The 23,805-nt window shown below is 47.4% G+C and overlaps 4 protein-coding genes across 4 annotated transcripts; 2 read left to right on the top strand and 2 right to left on the bottom strand.

Annotated features, from left to right (window-relative positions):
• Positions 1-1,805: 1,805 nt before the first annotated feature.
• On the bottom strand, positions 1,806-5,388 carry N7532_009660 (tetratricopeptide repeat protein; the record flags this gene model as incomplete). The annotated part of the gene is made up of 5 exons (XM_056622151.1): positions 1,806-3,934; positions 4,193-4,382; positions 4,454-4,744; positions 4,920-5,144; positions 5,215-5,388. 5 exons carry the CDS (start codon positions 5,386-5,388, stop codon positions 1,806-1,808), a joined length of 3,009 nt encoding a protein of 1,002 aa, XP_056472957.1.
• Positions 5,389-5,949: 561 nt separating this feature from the next.
• Positions 5,950-10,110, top strand: N7532_009659 (uncharacterized protein; the record flags this gene model as incomplete). Its single annotated transcript, XM_056622150.1, has 13 exons — positions 5,950-6,061; positions 6,324-6,658; positions 6,731-6,920; positions 6,986-7,254; positions 7,311-7,482; positions 7,547-7,674; positions 7,722-7,905; positions 8,052-8,355; positions 8,416-8,554; positions 8,831-9,196; positions 9,285-9,351; positions 9,800-9,949; positions 10,013-10,110. The coding sequence occupies 13 exons, from the start codon at positions 5,950-5,952 to the stop codon at positions 10,108-10,110; spliced, it is 2,514 nt and encodes an 837-aa protein (XP_056472956.1).
• A 387-nt stretch (positions 10,111-10,497) lies between these two features.
• On the bottom strand, positions 10,498-10,749 carry N7532_009658 (uncharacterized protein; the record flags this gene model as incomplete). Its single annotated transcript, XM_056622149.1, has 1 exon — positions 10,498-10,749. One exon carries the CDS (start codon positions 10,747-10,749, stop codon positions 10,498-10,500), a length of 252 nt encoding a protein of 83 aa, XP_056472955.1.
• Positions 10,750-12,225: 1,476 nt separating this feature from the next.
• On the top strand, positions 12,226-14,577 carry N7532_009657 (uncharacterized protein; the record flags this gene model as incomplete). The annotated part of the gene is made up of 5 exons (XM_056622148.1): positions 12,226-12,426; positions 12,498-13,302; positions 13,367-13,416; positions 13,476-14,051; positions 14,143-14,577. Coding segments are annotated over 5 exons (2,067 nt in total), but the record flags the coding sequence as incomplete, so codon positions are not given.
• Positions 14,578-23,805: the final 9,228 nt, after the last annotated feature.

Below are 23,805 nucleotides of genomic sequence, written 5' to 3'. Positions count from 1 at the left end.
ACTAGCGAGAGTTATGTTTGTTGCGGATGCCAACACGACATCCGCGGAAGCTTGCGGATATGCTGTAGCATACTTAACCGACTTTTGAAAAATCGAATCTATCTCGTATAGCGTTACCTAGGGACTTTGTCGCTCGCTTAGGAATTACAGTCACACGTGGTAAAACCACCACTTTTGATGTTGACAAAGAATCCTCGACTGATGGTGTGATTGATAGCCGTAATGTGACCCTGAACACTTTGCCAGCCACCACAAGATCTATCATGATGTAGCTTCCAAGGATAAGTTCCTCCAGAAGAAGGGTATTCTGGGATGAGAACAGGTCTTACATAGCCCCCCGGTCCCGCCATCAGATGAATTTGTACCAAGAAAATACTAAAGAACACGTTACTATTCTGTCGCCCAATTAACGACTTATACGAAAAAGGAAATCGAACTAGAACAAGGTGAAATGAAGCTGAAATATACTGACTTTCTTCAAATCAGTGCACGCCCGGTAAGCCCATTGTGGTTTACTCTTCAATCAGCTCTCTTTTCATGATTAGAAAGGCCTTCAGGGCTAACCTAGGAGAAATAGCCATATTTGATGTTGTTGAGGCAACCCCGCAGCTTGGGGCTACTTTTAGCACTCGAATCACCAGCGAACATTGACATCCGCTGACCACAATATCCTAGTCTTCTCACCTCGCACCACGGAGACCTTGTGGCCATTTTCTCCACTGGATATAATCCACCCTCCGATCTGAGCTCTATCGGTATGCCCTTATCGCTCCTCTCCGCACGTTTCGAAGACTTGGATCAAATTACTCGCCTCCAATTTGCGTCATTTCTTCCGTCCATTCCCGTTGAAAGACTCCTTCACCCACACGGCCTTACAGATTCCCTTCTATCCTCTGCATGTGCGGCAAAGCAATCTAGTTTTCCTAAAGCACATGTAAAATACCTCAAGATAGTGGATGCGATTAATGAGAGGAATATCCTGGCCTTCGCGCGATGGTATGTCTGGACCGAAGACCGACCGTCGCAAGCGCCATTCAGCTTCCAACCCGATCCTTCCATCGCGGAGGGTGACTTGAATTACGGTGCGGCGACTTCATTCTATGGAGGGATCCATGGGCTGAAGGAGAGAAATATTGGGAATCAGAAATGTGTTTGTGAGTTTGGTCTTTCTCGGTCCCGTTCGCTGGCCCTCGACAATCTGATTCGTCGAATTGGGGCTGACTTCGAAGGACATGTTGATTGCTTGAAAAAGATCTTTCACTACTGGCAACTCATCCTGACTACCAGGGCCTCGGATGTGGTCGGATGTTGGTTCAGTGGGGCTTGGATGTTGCATCCCAGCTGAACCTGGACTGCTATTTGGCATCAAACCCTGGAGCGCTGGCTTGGTATCAACGACTCGGATTTACCGCAATTGACTCCTTCTCCGTTGACTTGACAACCCTGGGAGGAGACGCCCTTGATGGAACTTCGGGGCAGTATACGACTACCTTGATGTGCAAGAAATCTCCAATATAATGACATCAGCAGGGCGTCTGATTGTAGATTGTCTCATTCTGATCTAGATATCTTCCCCAACACACATTTATATTGAACTTCAAATCTATCGTGCCTATTATCAGCAAGTAGATTTTCTCACATTTGAACATGGAAGTACCCGCTTCTATTAAAAGATGGGAAAATGACACATCTGAAAAAGAAGGATTAAAGAGCCTAACGACCAAGCATAAAGCGAACGGTAGATTGTAACTTTACAAAACCCCCCTTTGGACTACTGGATGCTAATCAGAGAGGGTTTGGCTTTTCTAACGGTAAACCTCTCTCACAAGGGAGTCCAACTCATCGTCGTCTCTTCCCTGGAAAGACGTCCCTTTAAGGTCTCTTGCTGCCTTCATGCCTTTATCCCAAAACTCTTGCCCTTGACGACGAAGGTCGCCGTCAGGCTTGGAACCTCCAATCGCCAACATGACCTTCCCGAGCATCAAACAACCACGTGGCCATAGCCCGGGATCATCGTGGTAGGCACGGAAAGTCTTCTCTGCTTTCTCGAGGTACTCGAGGGCATCGGCCTGGTATCCCAGCTCATAGGCCAGTTTTCCCGTCTTGTAAAGCGAGACTCCGGTGGTGTAGTGCTCATCGCCCTGCAGGATCTGGCGCCTTCGGAGACAGTCATGATGGATTGCGTAGCTATCACGTCGGGCGCCGAGCTTCCATTGAATGTTGCCGTAGTAGTACAAAGTGTACAGCATGTATGTAGTGTCTGCTCCACATTCCTGGTGGAGTGCGACTGCCTGTTTGACATAATGTAATGCCTTGTCTAGCATGTTCCAGCGATAATACGCGCAGCTCATATTAGACAATACTAGCTCCTGTGATTTGACTGTACCACCTGGTGAGTGCTGGGCAATATCGAGGGCTCGGTTAAAGAAGTCGGCGGCGATGTTCTTGTCGAATGGCTGCACCAACTGCATATCATTTGCATAGTTCATGTAAGAGATACCTAGCTGTTGGATCTCAGGGCTATCTTTCGGAATGGTGTGTTCGCGGTGTTCGATCGCCTTGATCGTGTATTTGAGACCCTTGTGTTCCTCACGCCGCAGCATGCAGACGGCGCCAAGGTTGTTGTAGATCAACCCTAGAGTTTGGCTGTGCCCGCTTCCCAACTGTAAACAAATTGCCTCGGCTTCCAAAAGAACGTCTCGAGCCGACTTCGTCTCTCCCCGCTCGAAAAAATACCATCCGCAGTGAGCGAGAATTTCGGCAAACTCTTCGGTGGGATTTAGTTCACGCGCGTGGCGCTGGTAGAAGTCCAGAATACTCAATAGATGTTCTGTGAATTGAGCGCAGCTGGGAAAGAACTCGACCATAGAACCTCCCTTTTCCTGCCGAGGGTAGACACGGCAGATGCAGAAGAGGGCATTCATAAATGCTCTCGCCTGACGCGTCGGCTCGTTTGCCCATTGATTCCTATTTGCAGACTGCGTCATGCGGTGGATGCGAAGGGTTGGCTGTCGCTTTCGCTTTTCGAGGAGCGACTTGTATTCCAAGGTGCTGATTGCCAATTGCTGCGATCTGTAGTTCCACAAGATGTCCGAGACGCTAGTCTGCGCAGCAGCATCGAAATGGTCTAGGAGTCCCAAAGGAATTCGATCCGGATCTAGCAAGGAGAGCAAGTCTAGAAGCTCGGCTGCCTTATCATCGAGACCGGAAAGGGACAGCTCCCAGGCTTTGGCCAGGTTTTGTTCTTCGTAGGAGATGTTTGCTCCTGCCACGTACTGGCCAATTGCGATACTGTCATCGCGCTGGAACTCGTAGAGGAACTCGCTCAGACTGTGGCTGCGACCCTCAATATAAGCCGCCATGTGATTGACTGCCAAAGGCAGGCATCCGACTTTCTTGACGATCTCAGTGGCCAGTGCCTTTTCGGCAGGGTCTCGATCGTGTGTGTCAATCTGCGACCAGAACCACTCCGTTGCGTCTTCTTCCGAGAAACATTCAACCTTGACTGAATCAGTCAGAGGTCCACTCCGCAGAGAAATACCGGAAACGCGTGATGTGATAATGATGAAGCTATCCTGTGGAAATTGCCGGGGCCAATAAGAAGCCACAAGTCGTAGGTCCTCGACATTGTCAAAGACCACAACCCATCCAGCATGGTGTGCAAGCCAATCCTTCACAAACTCAATAATCTGTTCTGGATTTGTGCCTGCGGATTCGAACCCAAGCTTGCGTGCTATTGAATCAAATGACATTCGAATTTTGTGATCGGTATCCGCATAGACCCAGAGCCTAACAGGAAACCGATGTGCGTATTGATCTAAAAATCGTAAAGCGATCTGCGTCTTCCCCACCCCGATTTGGCCATACAGCCCGAATCGATGATGAGATATGCTCCTATCATCAATGTGGCGGATCATCTGAGCGAGGATATCATCTGTCGAATTCCCGCGTCAGTCTGAGTCGAATAATGCTGGGAAGACGAGAGCGGGGAACGGTCTTCTCACTCCTTCGAACAAAGTTTTCGGGCATGAAAAAGGGTAAGTCATTGGTGATTTCTGCATCATTACGACTCGCTTCTACCGATCTCTTGGATGTAGACTCTCCCCCCGAGCGCGTCATTGAAAGTGCCCCCGGAGATGCAACATGTCGCTCCACTGATTCTAGTTTTTAGCATATGATAGGTCGAACGTACATGACGTGAGGTGCGCCTTACATGAAACCTTTAGATTATCTACTACTAGGCTCCGGATATATCTGCTCAGGATTTGGAAGTTGGGATCGACTGAATTCTCAAACCGGCAGACATCAACGTGATTGGCGTTGAGGGCGACTGTGTGGATCTCATTCGGCACGTCCATAATAGCCGAGTAGGCTTCAACAATCTACATCAAAGCGCTGGTTAATGCATGCGGCAGTCCATTAGGTTTAGAAGTGGAAGTGGTGCAACACAAACCAGACCAAGAACAGGATATCCCTGCTGCTCGTGGAAGCTGATGATAGAAAAGCGATTGGACAAGTGTACAAAGCCGGCGTTGATGTCGACCACCGTGTTGGAAAATAGACGGAGCTCTTGTGCACTGGAGGTCCTAGGAGCCCCTAACTTGGTTGCCTGGCATAGGCGAGCCCCTATATCTCCCCAGCGGGCATTCTTTGAACCTCGATGGGGTGTTGCTAGAAAGACCACCCCGGCAGCGACTTGGAAGATCGAGGCACCGGGGTTCTTGTTCTGGGCGATGGCAACACTCTGCTCAGGATTAGTTCATGCTGATCTGAACAACAGAGAGCAATAACTCACTCGCTTAAATACCAAGCCACCCATGCTGTGACATATAAATATGATTGGTCTTCTTTTCTCCTACGTATTACTCAAGGGTCGATGTTAGCTGCCAAAATCGCAAAATCACGCCGAAGCAACGCACTTGTACCGATGTTCGATTGATTTCGACATCACTGTAAAGAGTTTGACTGAATTCTTCAATACGGCCCTTAGCACAGTCACGGTAGATGTTGGCGTTGTATCCGAAGGTCAGGACACGGGCAGTGGGCAAGATCGTTGGAAGGAGGTCCTTGGGCCAGAACGTGCTGCCATCGGTCCATGTACGATATGAACCGCCGTTTAACCCATGAACGAAAACCACAATGTCCTAATGTCAGCACCTTATTTCTGCTTTTGTGCTGGAAATGTAGTTCTGGTACCTACTCGATCGTGATAACCGGATCGTCTTGCTTGTACTCAGGCGGCCAGACAACTGTAAGCCCCATTGGGTCGTCGGGCGATAGAACTGCTTGTATCGAGCTTTGCGAAGGCTGTGCAGTTGCTGCGGTCTGAATTGAGGCCTTTGTTGCAGGTTTCCTGCGCGGGGCAAACAGTTTACTGATCGGTGACATTTTGTGGTGCTTTGAACGCCTGACAGGATAAACATGGGTCGTATCACTTCAAGCACTAGATCAAGTTCACTCAAACTGTGCTGATTCTGCCCTGGTATGATCAAAAAGGAAGAATATATGACTATATAGATTGACTGTACAGGCGGAGTAGGAAGATATGCGGGCCAGACTGGGTGAACTAGGGGGGTTCCTATGTACTAAAGGGTGCGGAACGCACTCTCACGGCCCTGACCCTCGTAGCAAACCGTAAACTGCAGACCCTTGGGATACAATTGAACCATGGCATCATCCACAATCCCCTTATTCAAGTTCCACCCGGGTCAAAAACTGCAAGACTCAACACGTAGACTAATATCAGCATGGGTGCTCACACCAAAAAAGGACCATGGATGCTTCCACCGACAGCTGGGCGCGTCAGCCGAAGGTTGGTGCCCAAAAAAACAAATTTGAAGGATCTGTAGCCTCGCCTCACCCTCGTGCAGGGAGCGTTAGCGTTGGCAGAAAAACCGAAATGATTCGAAATCTGCCTGGATACCTCGTAATGGTAGTGGCAGCCAGCCAATGGCCGTCTGTATAGGGCTGCGCTTGCAGAAGAAGGGGCTTGTTGTACGTAACGCTGAACGTACAAAACGACAGGGAATCTCTGACCGGCCGAATACCTACCTCGGTATCGGTAAGACTGCTTTTCAACACAGTACAAATACATATACTCAGGTACCATAACTTTACCACGGTTTCAGCCCCGCTTTCAGGCTTTCGGTTCCCCCTCGCTTCCTCCCTGACGCTGTTGTCCACGAAACACTTGGCGGGCCACTACCCTCCCGTCATTGTCAAGAAGCAGAAGAGATACTCATTCTGTTTTACTTCACCGGTAGTCAACCCCAAGTGTTGAATCACCTTATATTGGACCCGGCTCGAGAACTAATATCTTACAGTGCGCTGCACCTCCAGCAAGCGCAAAATACCATCCCGTCCTGCTCAAGCATTCTTAACTCTCGGCAATCGCACCTCGAACAAAACCGAGAACCATTTTTATCCTGGTGCTCTGTTTTCATCCTTCATGCCGTCATCCTGGGCAGTTTGTACTACTGCCACCTTTGCTGCTGCCGTGGTATTGTTGCTTTCCTTGAGACATAATAACGGCTCTGCACCTCTTCTACGAGACTCTTCATTTCATCCCATCATGACGATCAAGCTAGAGAATACATCTATCATCGAGCTTCTACGCGGGCTTGACCATAATCGCTTTTCTGTCGTGGATCTGGTTGAGGTACTCAGTTGCTGCCATTATGTGACCCAGTTGATTCCTCTCAGATCACTGATCCGTCCTGTTCTGCCTTAGGCCTACATCAATCGCATTGAGCACCTGAACCCCAAAGTCAGGGCTGTAACTCAGATTAATCCAGACGCTCTCTCAATCGCTCGCGGAAAAGATGCAGAAAGAGAGAAGGGAAAGCCATCGGGAAAACTTCATGGGATTCCTATCCTGGTCAAAGACCTCTTTTTGACGACCGACCGTCTGATGTCTACCAGTAAGATCCTTTTGAGAAATGACATAGGATTGACGAGCTTCAATCGCTGAAGAGAATATTCGCAGATGGCTGTTCTGGCCTGACTTCGGCAATTCCTAAATATGAAGCAACTGTCATTCGACGCCTTCGGGACGAAGGGGCCGTTCTGCTAGGGAAAACGGTGCCGACTCAATGGGCGAACTATCGAAATCCTGGAAAAGCTTCCGGAGGCTGGTCTGCGGTTGGTGGGCAGTGCTTGGCTGCCTATCATGAAGATCAAGACCCGTCTGGCTCATCCTCAGGGAGTGCTGTCGCTGTCTCTCTTGGTCTTGCAACAGCGGCTCTAGGAACGGAGGTAAGTCTACAAAGCTTAGAAACCTCCATCGGACAACGTGCTAAGCAATTAATCAGACATCTGGAAGTCTGAGCTCCCCTGCTCAAAGATCCGCCGTGATCAGCATCAAGCCGACTGTAGGGTTGACCTCCAGGTACGGTGTGTACTCGGTTAGCGAATGGCAGGACACAGTCGGTGTTCTCTCTCAAAATGTACGTGATGGAGCTCAGCTTCTGAGCGTTATTGCGGGTATGTGTACGGGATGCTTCCAGCTGTTTCCCATATCAGCAAGAAAATACTTATGACCATGCAGGGTCGGATCCCCAAGATGCTTTCACCATTTCTGATCCTCGAGATCCAACTGACTTTCAAAAACCACCCCCCAATACCGACTACACTGAAGCCTGTGTGCCTGATGGACTTGAAGGAAGGCGTATTGCAGTGAGTAATGGGAATACTTTCAAAGGGCCTCCGTCTGATTTCCATAGATTCCTCGTCACCTCTTCCCACCCGACAAAGTGGTAAACGCCGCCTTTGATAAAGCACTTGAGATATTAAGATCACTGGGTGCGACAATAATCGATGATGTGCACTTTTCGGAGTTTGATAAGAACTTTACTTACTCTGATGAATTGGGCTGGACCCTTGGTATTCGTGTTGCCATTCGCGAAAGTAAGTTTTGAAAAGCCAATTACTCCGTCAACCATTCCTCTGATAGAGAGCCGCAGACATGAAGAAGTCCCTAGCAGCCTATGAAGCGAACCCAAACAACCTTCATACGCTAGAGGATGTCATAAGATATACTGAACAAACCCCAGAAGAAGAATGCGAGAAGTGGGGCGTTGACGAATGGCTGAAATGCGAGGAGCTGGGTCAGCAATATGGGCCCCAATCCGAGCAGTTCAAGAGGTCACTTGCTTGGCGACAGCACATAGGGCAGCAAATCCACGAGCTCCTCGAGCGCACTCAGTCCGATCTGATTTTTGTACCGTCTACTGTCGATACAAGCGCGAATGTTGGCGGATGCCCTACTGTAGGTGTTCCGCTGGGGTTTTACCCAGCTGATACACCTGTGAGCCGACGCAAGTCCAGCGGTTTGGTTACAGTTGGTCCTAACGTGCCGTAAGTTTACCATCGAATAAGTGTTGAAACATTCGATGCTAACACGTCGTGTCTGCATAGTTTTGGGGCTCTGTTTGTTGGCCGGCGGTGGGACGACTACACCTTGATTTCAGCTGCTTTTGCTTATGAGCAGGCTTCCCACATTCGGCAAAAGATAAGGCCTGTGATCCACTCGGATATTCAACTTCCGGACCGGGGAGTGGAAAGCTGTAGATTGCGGTCCGAGCTTTTAAAATAAAAAGGATTACTCAATTAAAGGCAACCACTAGGTATAGGTACCTGTCGGACAGTGCGGGTCGTGTGGAAGATGGGCTGACAAGGATATCAACAAAGCACCATCTTCTTAAGGGCCCAAAGTATGATATAAATGACCCCACTCTCTATATATTCCCATGTTTCTGCCACCGTAGCTTTTCTTATTGACTACTTCAGTCTTGAATATTAGTACATCTCACTTCTGACCTCCGTCATACAGCTAGCAGACAACGCCTTTCCGCAAAATTTGCTTTTTATCTTAAGCACCATGTCAATTCAAACAACTCTGAATTATCTCACTCCGCTTCAGCAATGGGACGAGGTCAAGCCATATGAGCTTACTGGTCGTGTGGCTCCGGACCGGCGCCGAAACAATTTCGACTTTACCTCACATACCGCTAACGTCAGGAATGTCCGCTCGAACGTTGGCGCTTTTACCTTGGACACTACAGGCTTCGAGTGGACGCATCATTCTACTGTAGAAGATCTCAAAACCGATGAAAGCGTCACGAGGCATATTCTAGAAGTGGAAGAGTTCATTCGGGAACACCTTGAAGCAGAATTTGTTAAAGCCTTCCAATACCAGGTGAGAAAATTGACCAAACATGTTGATTTATTTACTTTACCAGTACAAATGTCATACCTATGAGCTATTTATCTGAATGAGTTGATAGATACGAAAAAGAACGCCCGATTCCGTCGATCCTCGGGTGCGTCCTCCGAGCAATTTCGTACATGTAGGTGAGTTTGCCACGAAATAAAATCCTTTCTCTCCAAATGACAGAATGACGCACACCGCACAGGGCCGTGCGAGGAACCAAGCTCGACCGCCTCCTGCATAGCTGACGTGGGCTGATACGATGCAGACGTCTCTCCAGCCGGGGCAGAAGCCCGGGTTAAATTCAGCTTTCCACATCTTGCAGATCAAATACTAGCAGGTCAATATCGTCTTCTCAGGTATCTACCCCATTCAACCATTGCAAGGAGCACGCATTATTCAGCTGAATGCTTTCATGTGATCACTCTTGCATTCGTCACTATGCACACGACTGTTTTTATTGGCTGCTGGATAGGATTGGCCCAACTTCCTGACCCTGACCATGCAAATACAGTCTCTGGCGTCCCCTATTTTCCCCGCTGCGGGATTACCCACTTGCAGTCTGTGATGCTACCTCGATTGATCAATCAGACCTTGTCGAGAGCGACTACATCTATCCAAACTTTGTGAGCGAATCGCTTCTGGTGAAATATTCACCCTGTCATCGATGGCATTACTTGTCCGATCAAGGAGAGGATGAGCTGCTTATTATCACGAACTTTGACTCTAAGTCGGGCAGATGTAAGTCACACTATCGTCATTCGTTTTCTGTGTCCAGGGAACAGCTGATGTGACCCGGTACAGGTGTTCCCCATTCTGGATTTGAGCTTCCGTACCTGTCTGAGAAGGTTCGCCCCAGAGAGAGTATTGAGATCAAAGTTGTTGTCTGGAATAAGATCTAGGCTAGTTGAATATAGAAGTCATTCGGCAACCTTCAGCCGGAGAACGTATGTCAAGGATTCCCGCTAGAGAAATGCTACTATGATATTGAATCGTATTTGACAAGCAAATTCCACTTAAAAGATAGAGCATAGGTTCATAGAAAGTTAAGTTGATAGTATTGGGCCTCGATCTGCTGGTCACATCTCACCATCAAACTTAAATCAAGAGTGACATAATTATCAAGCGTCGAAGACAGTGTCATCGGGTCCATGAGCACAAATTCGTCCTCTGGGCACAGTTGAAAAGGGGGAAATTTCACGATATATAATAGCACAACCCAAGTCCCTGACCAGCAGCGGTGATGATTTGTTGTGTCGTGTTCGTTGCGAACTCAACCGTCAAGGCGCTTAGGATCCAGAGTGGTCACGGTAGTCCTCGTAAAGGTCCTCAACGCGGAACCACGGCTTGTCATGCAGCGAGCCAGAAGCTGGGCTATCTACCGGATCAACCGAGTAGTAATCCTTCCAGGGTTGGACCCTGGTCTTCTTATGGGTGGCTCGACTGCCGATGATTTGGGAGACACTGTGGTCTCCAAAATCCTCGTCCAGAGTGGTGTCGGTTTTGTCGACCTTGTTGGTTGCATTGTTTGTGTAGTCCATTCTGCTACTGGAAAAAGAATGTCAGGGCTGAGATAAGGTTGTTCCTAGACTGAAGTCATACTCACAGCTGCTTGTCTATGGCACGTATATCTGCTTTCTCGGCAATCCTAAGGTGTGTGTTTGTAGAGCAGTCCAAGTTTTACGGACTTGCGCTGGCCAAATATATGCATCTTTTCATTGATCAAGTAACTAAACAGAAGAGGGAGCACGGCTCATTGAACCAACGATGTGGATGCTGTCATGTGGTCCTGTCAGCCGCAGCGGACGGCATTTGCTATCTAAACTCTAGATTCTCTGTGGGCCACGTCAAATCAAGTTAATGTACTCCACAGGTCGAATCACATTGTGGCGCATCCCATTTTTGAGAACCCGACTAATCTATCTGCCGGTCCCCACCTCAGCTAAAAACGGCCTGTTGCAGATGTCGCAAGGAATAGACGATGGACCTTTACGATGACTACCGTGACCACTTTCGCATCAAACGCACCGACGGGCCGCTCCTCCCAGGCCCCGTGCATACTGTGGAAGTTATTGTCGAGATATGAAGCGGTAAATTACTGCTAAGACAGGGGTTGTACTGAGTGACCCACTTTCCTTTGTGTTTTGTATAGTAATTTGGTATCCTTGGCATTACGGTTGTCGTAACACCTTGTACCTGAGTCATCTACAGGGTATTCAGCCTGCGCTTGTACATTCGTTCTTTCTCTTCAATCAATCAATTCTTGATCTAAGATTGGTTCCGCTTGACCTCATCCTCGATACCATTCGCTTATCTAAATTACTAGCCATCCTGTCGCAGCTTGCTCAGACAGTTATGTACTCCGTACTCCGTTTAGTAACCACCGAACCCGGCTAACCGGCTCTTTGAGTCTGTAATAGATGGTAATTTATGAAATGGCCGCATACTTCCTAACTGAGAAGACTGCATATTCGTAAATGACCGTCTGGTTTTATGTGACAAGGGGTACTTCATTGAATTTGTAATAAAATCACCCCGAGATGTCAGCCGCACGGCGGGTGCATCTTTGGTGGGTGAGTTTGTTTCTGTCCTCCCACTGGCGTAAGAGAACAACAGGCTCTGTCCAATGTCCAGACGGTCGACCATAGTATAATGATCAGCTAGCTCTACCCCAACCCCAACTCCTTTCAAATTCTAGCCGGCCTATTGCTAGCTCACGTTTTGGGTTGACAGGTTCACCTTTCAATAACGTTGTCATTGCCTTCTCAACACAAGCTTCAAATCACTTCAGCCGCCTTCAATGATGTCAGAACTGAGTATTGAATGTGAAAGTGGATTTCCAGTCCGTCCGCTGGTGATAAAAAATGCCTTCGAGCAGCTTTCCCTGACAGAAAAAAAATATGCCCACTTTATGCGAGAGTAGGTCGGCTGCACTTTGATCTTCATGGACGGGTCCTACCATTCATTCATTTGCACTATTGCAATTCTTGAATCGCTTACGAAAGACTTCTCGCAGGGCTGCCTTCCATGGTTCACGCATCATTCTTCGTCAAGTGTCACCAGAGTCCGAAACCATATTTGACCTCATTCTCGCCCTCTACCAGGCTTGTGATGGTAATTGGACTGCCTTAGCAAATCGCAGCGGGGTTGAAGAGCAATCCATTGCATTGTTTCTAGAATACGCAGCTACCTTTCTGGACAGTCTGGGCAACTACAAGGTTCGAGAGACCTAGCGGTATTCGACGTTTTGAGTGATCTGTGCTTTGAAGCTCATGGAATTTATTTGTAGGGGTATGGAGATTGCAAATTTATTCCTCGAATCAACTTGACAATGCTCGAGCAGCTTTGCGCCATCGCAGATCGACCCCGCAACTTGTTTAACGCAGCCAAAAAAGCAATCTACTCGGCAGCTCCCCGGCTTTTGGGGTATCCTGACGCAGGAAACATGAGCAATTATTATCCCGAGGCTGTGGATCTGACAAAAGACCAAATTCGCGCTGTTCAAGATGCAGTGGGACTCAAGATTTCTCTTCGAAACACCCGCCTGAGGAAATCGAGTCACCCAGACACTGGGGAGCCGGTATATGAGCTGCTTGTGGCCTCCATCGAGGAACACCCGAGCAATGCGGTGACAGACGAGTGGACCCTCGAATCCGGGGGAACCGTGCGAGTTGTGTATGGCGACCATGCGGACTGCCTGCGACGCATGTGCGCCAGCTTGGGCAAGGCCCGTGAATATGCCACCTCTGACGAGCAGCGCAATTATCTGAGTGAATTAATTGCCTTCTATCAGACCGGCGATATTGAGCTACATCGCCAGGCTTCTATCAGCTGGCTCGCCGACGGAAACCCGCTCGTAGAGACATGGTCCGGCTTTCTCGAGCCCGGGAGGGATCCAAGCGGCATCCGCTGCGAGTTTGAGGCGCTTGTTGCTATGAAGGACAAAGAGATGACTGCAGTTTGCTCGAATCTGGTTAAGCAGGCTAGTCGGTTTATTCTTCAGCTCCCCTGGAGCGGACTTGGGGAAACAGGAAATGAGATGGGCCCTTTCGAAAACGAGATTTTTATGTCTCCAAATTTCATCGCTCTCAACTGTGGGTTTTGCCTTCCACTGTGAATCTTTTCCCTGAGAAATGCAGACCTGACGCCAAAACATAGTACTCTGCTATTGTGCCAGCAATGTGTGGATAGGCCTGACAGCACCAGGTGTAAGTTCCACATCCTTTCATCCTTCTGATTGGAATCCAGCTAACTATGAGGAAATTAGTACCCCGACATCAAGACCACTCACGGGCGGAAGAATCTCACTTTCAGCAACCGTGTTGAGGCAACCACAGCAGCGACCGCACCCGATGAGAAGATCGAATGGATTCCCGAATCCCAAGCGTATTCTTACCGAGCTCACGCATCCACCTGCTTTTTCCTTCAACTGGTTCTTCACGAGCTAATTGGTCATGGATGTGGCAAGCTTTTGCAGGAGACCTCTCCAGGTATTTTCAACTTTGACCGTGATAGCATGCCCATTGATCCTTTCGGCGATGGGAAGCCAATACAGACTTGGTATGGAGAGAACGAGTCTCCTGAGTCGGCCTTTGGTGGTGTAGCAACTGCTTACACCGAGTGTTTGGCCGAAGGAATTGGCCTATATCTCATGTCTGTTCCCAGTGTGTTGGAAATTTTGGTCCCTGGTCAAACCCTGGACCCCGAGGAAGGTAAATCTAGAGATTCATTCTGTTCGGAATACACTTCACTAACAGCTGCTACTCCAGTGATTTTCAACGCCTATCTCTCCATTGCCCGCATGGGTCTGCGAAGTCTTCTGTCGTATGACCCCGAAAATAAGGTAAAGATGGCTCATCTCCTTGAGACAGTTGCAAATTAATATTCTCATCTCTTTTCTTCCTTGAGACTGACTTGACATTTTCTTCCCACAGAAATGGGGACAGGTCCACGACCAGGCTCGCTTCGGGCTACTCCGCTGCTTTATCGAGGCAGGGGACGGCTTCCTTACTATCTCCAACTCACAATCAGATTCAAAGCGGTCCCTCACAATCCAACTGGACAGGGCAAAGATTGCGACTGTTGGCCGCCCAGCGCTTGGAAGCCTCATTCACCAATTGCATGTATTCAGGTGCATCAAAGCGGTGGATCGTGGGACAACACTTCTGACCAATTTGACAAGGGTGGAAGACAGGGCTCTTGAATGGCGGGACATAATCTTGGCTAATGAAAAGCCGAGAGCGCGATTCATTCATGCGAATACAACCTTCGATGAAACTGGAGAGGTTGTTTTGGTAGAGTATCCACTGACCAAGGAAGGGTTGATCAAAAGCTGGGCGGATAGGCAGGGTGAGATGACTTCTCTGTAAATCAACAATATGTCATTCGTTAGACAGCGGCTTTGTTTTGCGTTTCGAATTGATTCCTTGATTGACAAACAGCCACAGCCCGGGCGTGGACAACAGGGCTTCCCTCCGCTGAGCCATACTGAAGCGACAAGCCGGACAATTAGTAGTAACCAGCTCCTTTATACTTATTACAGGTCTTCGCATAGCAATAATCGGCTGCCCAAACAATAATTTTGGTTTCTAGGATGATAGGATCCCACCAATTCAAAGTGCAAGCGGGAAGGCAATGTAGTCGACGTCTTTTCTACAGATTTCTTCGACCCGGTACAGCCAAGTGCATATCCAGCTTCACTGTCGCACACTCTCCATTAATGTAAGACCCACTGTCAAGGCTCTAGCTATATGAACGGGCTAGGATTCAGTGGACAACCGTACGCATTTTGAGAATTGTTATGTCATCATCAAACTCTTGATTTGAAACAGATACGGATATAGTATCGATATCAACCTTCGCTAGCGCTTTCCGTGACCTTCCTTCAAAGAACCCAAATTATCAATTCTTGTCTCGCATTGCTGAGCTCATAGAAGGTTCTCTGGAATCCCTTGACAATCGAAAAAAAAAAATCACGAGAAAGCAATCCCACCGGATTGTTTCGTCGGATATGATCGCAAGATAGCTGCTATGTAACAAGGATGAGAGTATTTTGCCTCCCTGTCCCGACAAAGACAACTTGCCTCGTGGTTAAAAAGCCTGATCGCTTCGCGATCATTTTCCTCGAAATTTTCAAGATAGTGCGATACTGAGCAGCGGGGTGAACGATGTTGATGAAACCGGCAGCCTGTACAATTGCGAGAGGCATGAATTCCAGTGCCTCATCTAGCGAAACCATGTCCTCGCTCTCCGCCGGTATTTCTAACTCTTTCAGTAGCAGATCTAACTTAGCGCTTCGGCTATTCTCCATCGATTGCACGTGAATAAGGTTTTTACGACCCGCGATGCCTAACGCGACTGCTTTGTTTCGACTTGTTAGAATCACATATCCATTTGTTTTCGAGGACGTATCTCAGCGGTGGCTGAGTGGAGGCATGGTACTGGGTGTTTGCGTGGGTCCTAGTATCAGTCACCAGAGCTCGTCATCATCAATATTGTCCAGAATAAGAACCCATTTTCAGATCTTCCCATCTTGTAGCGAATTCCCCACGAGTTCGAATATGTTAGCGTTTTGATCTGGCCGCCCAGTGATCTTGGCTAGACCTGGGCATGGGCCGGCCCATTTGGGCTGGCCCACGATTTGGCCCCCAAATCTGCATAATAAATATACAAGATATTTAGAATTACTAGCGTAATTTATACCTGTCTTAAATCTTATAACAAATGATAGAATAGATTACGCACACCTTAATCTCTTCTAACTTGAAAATATATATTGTAGTGGGGAGACCCCCCTACTACATGGGTGCCATCCATGTTATGTGACATAGCCGGCAGTATACGGTGGCCGGATAGCTAGTCTAAAATACACCTTCTTACACCTCCCCGACCTGACCCCTACATTTGGGGTCCTCGCTATTTCCTGATTGCTACGCGTGTATTTTGAGGTGGTTTTTCTGCTGAATCGACCCGCACGTCTCAGCGCGTGCTGCCATCGAGCGTTCCCCTCTTCAATATCTAAGTGTTCACGATCAATTAATTCAAGTTGTCCTTCTGCTCTTGATGATACTTTTCTGAAATCTCGACGCAGGTCATTTTTTCTTGATTTTTTTTAAGTATCGTATAATAAAAGATAACTTTGTCTATGTTTAAAAGCTTTCTTATTTACGAATTAGATGTAGGAGTGGATTAAATCTTTTATATGGTGGACGTGGAAGGGTGAAAAAAAAAGTTGTCGATGAGATAAAAACTGCGGGGGATGCCGTAGCACGAATTTCCAAGGCAAATGGGCCGGCCCATGGGCCTAACTAATAAAAGTTATTCAGATGTGGGACTTGGTGACTAAATAGCCAATTATCGCGACATAGTAGACGCGTTATCCAGGGCTCTCTGTGTCTGGAATGATAGCCCAGGCTATCTACAGACTCTGTATTCTAGCTGAAATATAGGCCAACCTATCTCCTCTTTATAGTCAACGATGATTTCTCTCTAACGTTGGGATTATTGAGCTTTCTTACCAGACTATCATGTCTCAACTATCGGATATCTACTCAGTACTCTTTTCAGAGAGTGGGGAATTTGATGATTCATCCTATGTTTTAACGGATAGCGTCGCGCCCGAGCACTTCGCAAGCCAAACAACGTAGCTTCCTCCCCCTCTCTCTGTTCCCACCTCTCTCAGACGCTCTACAGATCCAGCACAAACCTACTTTCTATGCGAAGATATGAATAAAGAGGATTTCGTGGATTGGTGGATCCAGACCCAGAGTGGGCACTCTGAGCACCAATCAGATCGAAAGGGCCAGCGAGCAGATATATGGGCCGACTTCGAACAGGTTGCCCATTTTATTACTGGACAAACTAAGGTGATGTGCAAGAACTGCGGAGCAATTTTGAACCATCCGAACTCTCTAGTTCATACCAAAGCCAAAGCAGGGACGGCAGAGAAGCAAGGAACAACTGCGCTACGAAGACACCTAGAACGGGCAATATGTAAAACAAAGGGCCAATCAAGCATCTGGCGACTACTACAGAAGCAGGCAAGTCTCTCATTTATTTATTCCTAGATCAAAGCTAATTTTGCTACTTAATAAGCAAAAATGGCACCAGAGCCGTTCAGCGAGTCCCGTTGGAAACACCAATTAGTCTCTACAATTACTACCCTACGGCTTCCCTTTACGACTGTTGAACATCCCCAGTTCCTTAAGCTTCTACAACTAGCTCAGGAATCGCCAACAGCTATAAGCTTTCCCTCTTGAAGAACCTTACAGTGTCGAATTCAAACAAAAGCACAAGATCAGCAGAAAGAAAGACTTCAGAAGCTTCCACTAAAGGCAAAGCTTTCAATAAGCCTAGATTGTTGGTGTCGGGATATATTCTCCTGTCAGAACAAACTGGCTGTGACCCACTGCTAGCGACCGATGGATAACATCCCTTGCTTGGTGTACGCATTCTTGCGCTGGGCTGTGGCCTCTGTGTTGTGACCGCCGAAGGCCGGCGTGTGGGATCTAGGGGTGTTTTTCCAACTAGACTGAACATCTACATCTATCAACACAATTGACTTTTGCTTTGGAGCATACACACTGTCCACTTAACTGTGTACACAGTACCTAGCTGGTGATACCAACAGTTGGACTTCCCCTTTCCAACAAGCTTTATGGCAGTGTCTGGTTACTTTAGTGACGCTGATTGGGAATATCGGGGGGTTTTACTAGGATTTGAGCCTCTGTCTGGTGTTCATACTGGGGCCTATCTAAGCACAGTAGTTCTAGACCTTCTTGGAAAGCATAGGATCAAAGAGCGAGTGTTAGCTGTCACAACTGATAACGCGTCTAACAATTCGACTCTTATCTCATCTCTGCAAGACTCTCTTCAGTCTCAGGGCCTTCGTTCTGATACTCTTATTATTCGAGTGCCATGCCTCGCCCATGTGATTCAGTTGAGCCTAAAGCAGCTCCTTGGTCAAATGAAAGCCGACCCAGTGAATGATAATGTCGATACAGTGTAGTCTGAAGAGCATACGAAAATAGCTCGCCAAACAGCAAGAGTGTATAGTATGGCGAATACACTTAAGAAGGTTTGATCTTAAACTATTCTTTCTACCTATCAAACATATACTAATTATACAATCGCTTAGATCCGAAACCTCGCGATCTTCATCAATGCAAGCCCTCAGCGCCGTGAATCCTTCCAAAACCTCCAGTCTAATACACCTCGATTATTCCCAATTCAGGATGTCAGGACGCACTGGAATTCGACATTCTTAATGTTCCGCCGGGCTAAGAAGCTACAACCAGTGTTTGATACGTTCTGCTCCGAATTTCATTATTCTTATCTTCAGGTCACGTCAGATGAGTGGCGGCAGGTTGATTACCTGATCTGTATCACCCAGCCTTTCTACAGATTCACCACTGCTCTCTCGAAAACGAAAGACAACGATTCATACTGTTTTCAGTATTTACAATCGTCTCTTTAATCATCTTGAGAGCCGGATTCGCCAGCTACAACGGAAGAAGATCGGATGGAATCGACAAATGCTTGACGCTGTAATAGCAGCCGAAAGTAAGCTCGGGGACTATTATATGATGACTGGACCTTGAAGGTCTTAGTGATATATTAAGGAATGCCCTGTATAGCTATGGAAATACACTGGATTTACTGGTCAGCGAAAGGCAACGGAATCAAAAGGGTAAAATACCAAAAGATGTAAAAGAGTGTTTATTCTTGTTCCCTGAAACTGCTGGGGGTTGAGGGGGGTTAAAATACCCTCGAGAATACCTGTGACTCGGTGGTTACATATCCGAGGTTGCGAAAGGTGGCGAAAAGTACGCGTAATCCCAATACCGAATACCATATCTTCGGAAAACTCAAGAGGTACCGTTAAAGTCAATACAGTGCCGATCACCATTTTCCTGAATATATACTCAACTGGGACTATTTTGGCGCGCAGTATAAGTTTGAATTCTTCCAGACCTCAGATTGGCAGGATGACGAGAAAGACTTTGCTGCCCAATATAGACAAGCTCTCGAAGCCCTAGTTAAGCACTACGAGGATAGTGTATATAGCTCTCTCTCACAGACTGGAGATTTACAGACTGTGAAGCCTACGAGTGAGATTGACCTACTACTCGCTTATGGTAGTCGGCCTACTGCACCAGTCCCCGAGCTCACTCAGTATCTCAAGAGTAGTAAGTTTTTTTTTTTTTAATATCTATTCTTGAACTAAACACTCTTTCTAATTTTAATACCTTAAACAGGCACAGTATTAATGCCTCCGCGCAAATTCTGGAGATCATGAACACAGATTTCCAGTACTCGCAGCTCTCGCTCGAGATTTCCTTTCCGTCCCAGCCACAGGCGCAGGCGTAGAGCGTCTCTTTAACTCCGCGCGTGATATCTGCCACTATCGCCGTGGCTCACTACAATCGAGTACTATTCAGGATCTAATGCTTTTTATGTGTGGGATTCGGTTTGTTGATCTAGAAGAGCAGCTTGCTTTCGTTCAGGAGTACGCCACTGAGACTGAGATAGAACTCCAACAAGAAGAGATGGATGAGCGTACGGAGGAGTATATTCTGGAGATTAGTGATAATGAGGAAGGCCCTGCGCAATATGATTCGAAGAGGCGAAGGAGTGTTAATGAGTCTGCCGAAGAGCCTGAGGGGGAGCCTAAGCCTGAGGAGCCTGATATCCCTGAGCAAAACACACAGCGTGTTTCAGGAAGAGTTCAAAAGCGTTCACGGTTATTAGTTGGCTATGAGATATAGTTGATTTCTACAGTAATATCAAAATGCCCTCTTTCAACAGAATATCGTATATATCTAAGAGAAATCAATCATTCTTGTTACCAAGGCATTACAGCCAAGAGCACGCGTAAAGTATATAAATCATGAATGTCACATGTACACTAGTTTTCGCCCTAAAATTGGTCGAATGGGCCGAATGGGCCGGCCCATGGGTTGTGCCCAGGTCTAGTCTCAACACTCCGCATTTCGTTTACCCTCAAAGAGATTCCGTTTCGTTCTACTTCCATATTCTGATTTCAGCCACCGTGCGACGAAATCCTTATTCACCATTTCCGTCCAAAGAATATAGAAGTTCTTTTTTTGAGGGCTAACGCGTTCGAATGTTTCGGGGATCGTATGAACTACCGGTCGGGCAAAGGTCACGTCAGGGGTAGAATGAATCGTTTCTCGCCCGTCGAGGCTAAATAGCCATCAGATGTAAGGAAAGAGAGGGTATCCATCGGATTATCCTCAAAAACTGACGAGGGATAGTGATCGGAGGGCTGAAAGGCCTAGCTCTGTGACATTTTGATGAATTAGATTTGAGATTGCTTGAGAAAATGGTAGGCAGTGGTGTGTCCAGGGCGTGGGTCCCACCACCGCCCACTCCACTCACTTCTCCACCCACTCGGCCTTCTTCTCTTCCTTCCTTCTCTCTAGCTAGCCCAGATAGTTTGAATGGACTCCTTCACTGTTCACTGGCTAGCTCACTCATTTAACCAACAATCAAGTTCGTACATAGGAGGGGCTCGAGGCATTGTAGATGCTAAGCTCTTAGCCGCTCTTGGCCGCTCTTGGCCGCTCTTGGCCGCTCTTGGGTGCCAATTGCATAGCAGAGATTAGGCAAGTGTGATGATGATTGAAGCTATGGAGGAACCAGCTATTTTTGTACCAGCAGTAACTCACCAAACCACTACCTAGTGGAGTGCAGCCACCTCTACAGGCTATATACATCACGTGAACTAGGATCCAACGTTCATATTGCAAGGTGTGAGGGTACTGGTGACGCGCGCTGCGCATGTTGTGGTGCTGAAACGATGTTAAACGAAGGGTAGGGACGAGAAAGTCAGGGAAAGAGACGTCGTTTTGCTTCACTCATAACGCAAATGAGCGTTGACCAATGAGAAGACAGATGGATTACTAATAGCCGCAATCCCTTAGTTAGAAAACAGAAAAATCAGGAATTTGCTAAATAGCTATTGTATTTCGATTGTCCAAGTATACCGTAAATGGAAGCATGAAATATGTATCGGCAATCTCTTGAACGATGCTTTTGGCCACAAAAGTACAGATTGGCCGGATGGTGTAGTTGGTTATCACGTGTCGTTAACACCGACAAGGTCCTCGGATCGAGCCCGGGTCTGGTCATCTTTATTTTTTGGTCCCGCACGAATGCAGGTCCTACATTCTCGTACTTTGTTTCGTGTTGCTCGCACATTCCGAATGAGATAGATGAAATTGAGATGGTGGCAATTCCTCAAAGTTCCTGTTAGACTTAGGGAACTAAGGTTTTGCTGAAGTAGTATAACATATATATCTTTCATCATCTCGAACAAAGTCGTATCAGTAGCATTAGTGTAATGTGTATACATTTGACGACCCCGAGGTCGTTGATATTTTGGAAACGGCTTTCGAAATAGCCTGTAGCCGCCCACAAGTTTGCGTTCAGACCATCAAAATCCTGGAAGTGCTAAGAGCTAAGAGATTGGTGAAACAGCAATCTTTCCTGTTGTAAATATCAATCTCATTCAGAAAGAGAATGACTGGCTGGGCTGAAACCAATCACCGTTGATCAACGGATTGAAGAGCCTCAAAGCTTCGTACATTTGGTTCTGAGGCAAATGTGAGACTACCACCCTCAAGGTCAGGAGACAAATTTAGACGTACGGTACTGTGATCGTCAGCTAGGCATTGATCGTATCCCGAAGGCGCGGCGATAAATATGAGACAGCCAACGTCTTCGAAACAGTGTATCCACTTTCTTCGCTCGGATCGTGGGCCACCCACATCCACCATATTCCAAGTCATCTCGCCCATTTTGAAAAAGCCGCCTCGGAGATCCCAGTTGATCTGAGTCGTGCTTGGAGGATTTCCTGATCATCAGGAAGCCATCCGGGATCAGAAATGCGGTAAATAGAGCTGCAAAAGCTGATCGAAGATTTAGCATCCACATGGAACAGGGCAAACAAGCTACCTACTAAAGCATATTGTCGTGGAAGGAAGATTGTGGCTCCATGACACAGCTATCTGCACCCCAGGATCGTTCCACATACACTTCATGGCGCCGCAAATAGTCTTATCGAATGAATCTCTATTAACGAGACTATCGGGCTCCGCATTGGCGATCAGATTTGCGGATGACTAGCATGTTTCACGGGTCAAAGATCACGGCGTAGGATGTGGTAGATGAAGATAGAGCTAATATAGAGCTATATTGGCATTCTCAGTACCGAATTCAATATCCTTTCTACTCATGATACTCAGTAGCGTTTTGAAAGCATCACCAGGTTGGAATATATGGTTGCACGTTTCTGGCGGCGTTCGTCTTCGGAGAATCCGTTCGAGTAGATGATGCGCATTTACCAGTGGGCCCTCTGCGAACTAATCAATCATGAGGTTATCCCGGGTCCTGATAGGGGCACCACCGGCTTTACTCCAGAGACCATTTTTGTGCTGACTCAACACAATTACTACTGGTAATCCATTGCTGCGGGGAGAAACTCTTTCGTGTTCGTCAAGCACACCGGGCACTTAAGGATTGGCTTCGGTTTCTGCTTCGGCTTTGACTTCGTCTTCGGCTTGCTGGTTTCCAATTTTTCTGATTCATTGCCCGAGGCAATCTTTGCGGTACTTTCGTTGAACCGGACGTGGGCCTTCAGACTACGGGGCACATGGAGCTTGTGTAGTTCATGTTGTAATTCAGAGGAATATTGCTTATTTCTTCTGGACAGAAAACTTGAGGGTTTATATACACATGCAACCTCCAGATTGATTTCCAATCAAAGCTGGCAATTTTATGAGGTTAGGAATTGATTCCGGTACGATACGACATATCACAACAGTTATAGCCACAGCTCCAATGAGCGAATTCGGTCTTCAATCAACTGGGACTCGCCGATCGTGTCCGCGTTTTTGTTTTGAAACTCCAGGCTAGCTCAATCCTCTCCGATTGCATATGTAGTTGGCGAACGTTCTTCCCTGCACGTGTCCTATGATGCGATTCCGCGAATGCTCGTCCAGACGCCATACCCGGTCATATTAGTCACTTATCACCTGGGCGGCGTCTTTAGGGGACGTACGGATATTCGCCGCTGCGCCTTTACAGTACTTGTAGAGTTTGTCTTTGTCCTTAAAGCCGGCCATTTCACTAGCCGTGGCTTCCCACTTGCGTACTTAGTTATATTGTAAGGCGCGCTAGGGGTTCGGTCACGAGGAGGCCTGCCTGGTTCTAGTAGGCACTCCGCAGGATCGGAAGTTCTTTGACACTGTCTTTAAAATCTGTCGGGGTGCTGAGGCCGTGGTCCAGCACTCGAGTAAGGTACTAGATATCGCGCGGACTCTAGATATGTTTGCTGTTGAAGGCGTCGTCTAGGAACGCGTGTATGAGGATATCCTAGATAACGCAGACCCCTAAGTTGTCAATTCCTTCCGTGTAAAAAAGAATCTACCCAATTGAGATAAATGCTTAAAATGTTGAATCAGCATCAATGAAAAATTATGTATGTACAAGTGATGCCCATATAGACTGAGAGGTTTGGTTTGCTACTGTGCAATTCTAATTGAACAAGGGTATCAAGGACGCCGGCGTCCACG

This window comes from Penicillium argentinense (genome assembly GCF_028826775.1).
Source record: "Penicillium argentinense strain IBT 30761 chromosome Unknown utg000009l_segment0_segment0, whole genome shotgun sequence".
Lineage (NCBI taxonomy): Eukaryota > Fungi > Ascomycota > Eurotiomycetes > Eurotiales > Aspergillaceae > Penicillium > Penicillium argentinense.
The sequence above is the reverse complement of the archived record's forward strand: the minus strand, read 5'-3'. Positions and strand labels throughout refer to the sequence as shown.